Raw genomic sequence first — 6530 nt, forward strand, 5'->3', positions numbered from 1 at the left:
TGATGTGAACAAAAATAATAGAGAAAATTTATGTGAAAACACAGGTGAAATAAGTACACAATGTACAAACTGAATACTCGACGGACCTCTGACCGCGTTTACAGCACTGAGCGGGGCATTAATCTGTTTCGTTTTTTTAGCTGCAACATTTTACAGAGCTTGCCTGTCAGAAACCCTACAGCTCTAAAGTCTGATCTCTACACTTTAATGCTTGCAGCATAGCGCAAGTTGTTTTAATTTGATAGCATTTGTTAACATTTGATAGCCTCATCAGAAAAAAATCTTCCTTCGGTCATAAAATTCGTTCATTGAATGGAGGCAAGTGACATCAGCAGAACGGATAATTATCATTGGCTGGAGCGAAATGACACACTTCCGGTAAATGAATGAAGTGTTTCTATGGCTATCGCAATGCCAACAGATAATGCAATTAAGTGTACCTGTGAATTCGTTTTCAGTATAGTCATGTAATCAGCCTCCCTTAATTTCGGTGCTTTATTCCGCTCGTCCAGTTCCTCATTCAGAGTCTCTCAGAAAGACTCGTTTGCCTTCATTGCGGACCCTATAACTTTGTTTCACGATCATAACTATCCCACACTAAGGCCCGGTTAATGGGGCAGCGCCATCAGGGCGTACACTAACGCTGTCTTTTACTATCTTAACTCTCCCACACTGTGGCCCGGTAAATGGGGCAGCTGGAACACTGGAAGACAGTCTTTGCTGATGACCAAGACTGTCCGCGACGCGCTTCCTGGTTGAATAGTAACTCCAGACACACGGCGTGTTTATGAAAATTTACGCGATCTCACCCCCGCTCGTCAGTGACCTACGCCGAGGTTTACTCTCCCATCGGTTCACCAGTATCCCTAAAGTCATGTTTAGGACACGGCCTGAGGCACAGCGAGTCCGGTGCAGCCCCCTCCTTCACGAACCCTTCGGCGGCCCCGTGACAGTGGACGAGGTGGGCTTGGTGCTGTGGTCTTTCTTTCCCTGCTCCTTGTTGACCGCCGCCGAGGAAGGTTTGCGCTGGTTGCCCTTGGACTTGCTTCGCGACGGTCCCGCGCGAAGCGAGTGAGCCGCCGTAGTCGACTTTGACTTGGAGGCCAGCTTCGAGGGCTCCGAGCTCTTGTTTCCTTCGGCTTTGGACTCGGCCTCAAGTTCGAAGACCGACACGATCTGCTCGTTGAACAACTGCGCAATGCAAGCGGGGTATGGGGTTTTTTGAGGGGGCGACTTGGCGGAAAGGGGTGATGCACGCAAGTTCCCCCTAGAGTTTCAACTTACTCAAGGTTATCCTGGTCTAGAGAACAACACGTGCACGACCGATTGACATTCAAGTGCAAACAAATGCCTTTATTCTTCGGATAAGAAACTTCACTAACTGGCCCCGGTGGCTTAGTGGCTATACCTTTTGGCTACTCACTCACAGGTTCTATACCGGCCGCAGCTGCAGTATTTCGTGTTGAAGGGTAGATACAGAGCTACTGGGGTGAAAGACGCACAAAAGACAAGAAAAAACCGGATGACGTGCTGCTTATTTTCTGTGCCTTGCGTCCCAGTTGCGCTGTATCCACCTTTCAAAATGGGTGTTAACCAACTGGCTCTCCTTTCCATTCTTCGGCCGCATTTCGACAAAATAAATTACAGAAAAACCAGTGCACCCAACTCCTGCTGCATGTTAAAGCATCCAGTGTGGTTAACACTAATCTGGCGGCCTCCACTACGGGAGGCCTGATAACAAGTGTGAGCTTCGGAAAGTGAACATACGGAACATAAAAAATTCTCGTGACGTCCTGATTAAATGCTAAATTCGACTAAAGTTTTAACGCGATAGCCTTAAGGCCCCGTTGTCCAGAAAATCCGGCGTTGGCGTTGTCGGCATTGTGAGCGAAAAATCACGAGCATTAATCTGGCAGGTGGTGCCCTGAGAGTAGCCTAGGAGGCCTCCTAGGGGGAGGTGGTGGAGAATTCCGGCTCAACTCTCGAATGGACATGAGTAAGCTTCGAGCATGGAGCACGAGAATGAAGATAACAAAGCGCGTGGTACCGTTGGGACAGTTTACACTTACGTCGAAGAGCTTCCGCCAGGCTACCAAGGCTTGTGGAGTCATGTGCTTGGGTTGGTTGTCCGTGAGAACGCCGACAATCACACTCCCGAACTCCTCGAAGTGCTTGGGCGTAACGTGTTTTATCTTGGCGTGGAACTCGGCGTTCTTCACCGCCAGCTTGAGCAAATTTTCAGGGTGCTGCAACGACTCTATCATGTTGTTGAGCTGCATGCCTACGGTGAAGGAATGTGACCTGCGATAAGAGGGCAGTATGGCTATTATCGAGAGATCCACACAGTACTGAGTTATTAGAACACAGGTAGTAAGTAAAGTATAATGTTAACATTTTAGTAATAATTTATCGCACAAAGAAAGCAGAAGTACACAACGATATTCAGACCCGTCAAAGCAACTATGTAATGGCCATAATAAGGGAGTAATTACTCATTGGCATCCACCCGAGCGCAGCCATACGGCTACAAAGGAAAGCTATACAGCTCTCTCAGAAACTTCGTAGTTAAGGAAAAATTCGTCCTGATCCGGGGCTCGAACCCAGGACCACCGCTTCACCGGAGCAGTCGCTCTACCAATTGAGCTAACCAGGACGGCAAGCTTATGGCAGGGCGAGAGCGAATTGATCAATAACTCGAAGTGGGAACTGTGTTGCCGTCCTGGTTAGCTCAATTGGTAGAGCGACGGCTCCAGTGAAGCGGTGGTCCTGGGTTCGAGCCCCGGATCAGGACGAATTTTTCCTTAACTACGAAGTTTCTGAGAGAGCTGTATAGCTTTCCTTTGTAGCCGTATGGCTGCGCTTGGGTGGATGCCAATGAGTAATTACTCCCTTACTACAAATCTACTCCACCTTGGGGGATTCCCCTAAACATTTGACCAATGTAATGGCCATGCCTGACAGCATTATTACCACATCAAACACAACACAACCAATGACTGCAGTGCCGCCAGCAGTAGCTATAGTCGGATGAAACTCAAGAGCCAAGCGGCTTTTCCCCGTCAAAGGACCCCCCCTTCCAGCCAATGGCGTCGGCTGCTTCTCATGACCCTGCTATCGAGACAATGCAGGGAGCGGCGTGAGATGCAGAGAAGGACTATGGACTCCTGGACCATGGAGAGAAAGTGCCATCCCCTTTATTCTGCCACTCCCTGCATTAGTCACGAGAATCGGCCGACGCCATTGGCTGGAAGGGCGTCCTTTGACAGGGAAAAGCCGCTGCGTTCTTGAGTTGTATTTCACTATGTCAGATTCAGCATGACCAAGCTTGTCGAACTCATCACGAGTAACTGAACTGTCCACTGCTGTAGCATGGTGGAGCGATACCCGCTTCCTGTATATTTTATTTCAGTGCTGTTACCAAGGTATTCTGCATGAAGTGCTTTTAACTCCCGTTCTCGGCGAACTAAGGAGAACACGGTGGCGAACCGGAGGGAAAGCTTGACGTCGAACCTGAAACGAACTTTTCGAAACTTTCCGTGCGTTCGCTAAAAGGACCGGCGCACCGCGAGTGGAAGAGTGCAGTTACGGCAATGGTCGAGCTGTCGGCTACGGCACAAAGGATTGCGTCGCTGAAATAAAAACTGGCTGCAGGAGTAGATCCTTCAAATATTCAGATTTCCTCGTCCGAAAGGGCACTAAATTTTCTGCTGTTCTATAGCCGCCCACTGTTGAAACTTTGATTGCTTTAGGAATAAACGTTAGGGGTGGCACCGAGACGCCCTTGTCTTTGACATGAGTTAGAAATCACCCAGAACCTAAACGCTGTGAGAGAACCCAGTCCATTATTTGTAAGGTTAGTTATAAAAAACAAGCAAACGCGATTTTTCTCATTAAAGCACCACAGGCTGCAACGTTTAGCAGTGATAGCTGGGAGCGGTCCCCAACTCTTTTTGACGTCGATCGCCTCAGTTCTGGCAACGCATTTTCAGGGAAAAAGTACTGGATTTATAATTCTTTGATGTCTGGGCAATATCCCCTAGTTGAAAGGTTTTCACTTTGGCAAATAAGGGTTGCCTAAAATTTATTTTGTTCATAAAAATATACTCTAAAAGAAATTACGATCAAACAATGTATCTCCTAAAATTTGGGAAACTGGTATAATGATAGCATGCTTAAGACAGCGCGACTGCGAGTGCGATACGAGAATTAGGAGCCAACACAAGCGCTTGTGTTGAAGCTCCTGTCCGTCCTGGTTATCGCCTTGAATTTACATCGTGTCCTGTTATAGTCCCCCGCCTCGCCCCCTGTACTTTGGTCGTCATTCTCATGCGGTGACGTCACCACGTAGCAAGGTCACATGATCAGGCGGTCATTTAATCTATTATCGTGTTACAACTAAATGAGCTTGCAACTGTACACCTTAGCATCCTCTTCTCACACTCACTTCTTTCATATGACCCTTAAACACAGAGCTGATGCTGAAACGAGTAGCGTTGCTTGAACACTTCAACATTTAATAAAGGGAGTGGCTACTGTGCCGGCAGTAGGCAGAATAGCTGTCGTGTTTGGTTGTCGGCAGTGTTGGTTGATTAGCTCGCTGTAGACAAGTGACGTGCTCAGCCCCTCCCCCCTAATACTCAGGAAATAATTTTTGTTTTATAAATATAAAAAGAAAACAGCACAAATAAATATTTGTTTTCCCTAGGAGTGTGTCGCCTTTAGATAGCATTTAGCATTCTGAGATTCTGGCAGCGCCGTTCAATTGGCTATGTGCCGTGATGTGACCGGAATTAGCCAACAGGGTCAAACTGCCGGCAAAGTTCCCTGGGGGCTATTTTGACGGCTACCGGCACAATAGTCTCGTCTGTTATTAAACTGCACCAAACCCTGGCCAATCCCGCCACCGTGGATACGTGCCATCGCTCCAGAGGCAACAACAACTTCGCCTTTGCCCGTCCGGCGCCTACCTGAACTTGGGATCCTCGGGAAGAGCGGAAATGGCCTTGTCCTTGAACTTGGGGAAGAGGCTGATGTAGTCCGGGTGCTTGTCGAAGAGCGCTCGGAACAGCACGGCGCCGTAGTCCTGGTGCTGTTTGGTGAACGCGTGCCACGAGTCGAGCACCATCTTCTTCTCCCTCTCGCTCATGCCGGTGGCCTTGTCCACCTTGTCCTTGCTCTGGCCGTGGCCCATGACCGCGGCGGGGGCGGCCCGACCCGAAACGGGGCGGTCTTCTCGCCGAGCCCCTCAGGACATGGTCATGATGACGGTTGTGATGGCACTGAGCCCACTGCTCCGAGCTCTCCGTGGTTTTGTTCTCCTTTTCATCCATCTGGGCGGGATGATGATCGCCTGAACTATAGGCTTTTGTTGTTGTTGTTGTCTCTAAAGAAATGGCACATAACCGCGGTCAGAGCTCTTCAGAGATAAAAGAAGCAGAAAACAAGAAACTTCCCAAAAGACAATGGGGCATATGACAACAGCTTTTATTTGCCGCTTCCAGATGACGCCACCATCCGTAAGCACCAGGAAAGTGATTGATTGTAAAACATTTTATTCGTCGGAAAGAGCCTGGTGCTCTCCCCGGGCTATCTCCCTGTCCTTGGAAGCCTACTCCCAATCAGACAATCTGGCCCTTACATTCAAACACATCACCGATTTCTACAAGGAGGAGCACCGGCGCTACCAGGCCCCTTGTAAGGGAATGGATTGCGCTGACGAGCGCCTCATCATCAAAATTCTTACTAACACTGTACTGTGCCCGGCGGTACTTAAACATTTCAACACATCCTTTGATGGCACGTGCCAGTTCTGTGGGGAGGTGGCTGACACCTTCCACATGGTTTGGGCGTGTCAATCAAACCCATCTATCCCCCCCAACCCCAACCCCACCAGAGAGGACTGGGAGGCGGCCCTGCTCGGCTGTCAGGACCTAAAGACCCAAAAGGCCTTGGTTCACCGGACGCGGGTGGCGTTGCTTGCCAATGGGGCCCCGGAATAGGGTTTCCACCTAGTATTGTTAGGGGAAAGGGCCAATAGGGCCTACCCCAATCACCTCTTTGTAAAATATTTATTGCACGATAAATGTTTTTCACCACCACCACCACCACCTGGTGCTAAGAGGTCGCGTTAAGTGGTCGAGAGCACGTAGCCCTTGACGACTTTGTCAGCCCACTCCACCGCCAGGACTTGCGTTCTGGAGTCAGAGCCAGCCAGCAAAAGCCAGCAAAGTAGTCACTTTTTGAAGCGGTGTTTCGCAACTGGCGGGATCTAAGAGCTCTGTCCACGGTGGGGGATTTGGCAGAGTTTGGAACAGACCCAGTCAGAAGAAAAATCACGCAGACTTAACTCAAACGGTCCATGAATAAAGATTGAGGAATCAGGGAATTGAGCAATGAATTTTGAAGCTTACCTACCGGTGTTAACATTTCTTTAAATAGTTTTCTTCTTCCTCCTGCCTTGAAAGTTCGTTGAACCACAAACTGCAGCATTGAGATTGAGATTAAGTTTCTGTTCCAACTGCATTCAACAT

General features: G+C 48.9%; 1 protein-coding gene across 1 annotated transcript; it reads right to left on the minus strand.

Annotated features, from left to right (window-relative positions):
• Positions 1-655: 655 nt before the first annotated feature.
• On the minus strand, positions 656-5191 carry LOC149330631 (globin-like). Its single transcript, XM_089559910.1, has 3 exons — positions 4968-5191; positions 2070-2301; positions 656-1191 (listed from the first exon to the last, which is right to left on the minus strand). The coding sequence occupies exons 1-3, from the start codon at positions 5189-5191 to the stop codon at positions 925-927; spliced, it is 723 nt and encodes a 240-aa protein (XP_089416036.1). The 3' UTR covers positions 656-924.
• Positions 5192-6530: the final 1339 nt, after the last annotated feature.

The sequence above is a fragment of the Amblyomma mixtum genome, chromosome 9 (genome assembly GCF_055824585.1).
Source record: "Amblyomma mixtum isolate Tamu chromosome 9, ASM5582458v1, whole genome shotgun sequence".
In the NCBI taxonomy this organism is placed as follows: domain Eukaryota; kingdom Metazoa; phylum Arthropoda; class Arachnida; order Ixodida; family Ixodidae; genus Amblyomma; species Amblyomma mixtum.

Excerpts from the sequence above, each read along its gene's own strand:
- LOC149330631 (XM_089559910.1), bottom strand. The coding sequence starts at position 5,191 with ATGGGCCACGGCCAGAGCAAGGACAAGGTGGACAAGGCCACCGGCATG. Across the intron at positions 2,302-4,967 it reads CCCGAGGATCCCAAGTTCAG|GTCACATTCCTTCACCGTAG; the intron begins GTAGGCGCCGGA and ends CTCTTATCGCAG. Across the intron at positions 1,192-2,069 it reads CCTGGCGGAAGCTCTTCGAC|TTGTTCAACGAGCAGATCGT; the intron begins GTAAGTGTAAAC and ends TGCATTGCGCAG.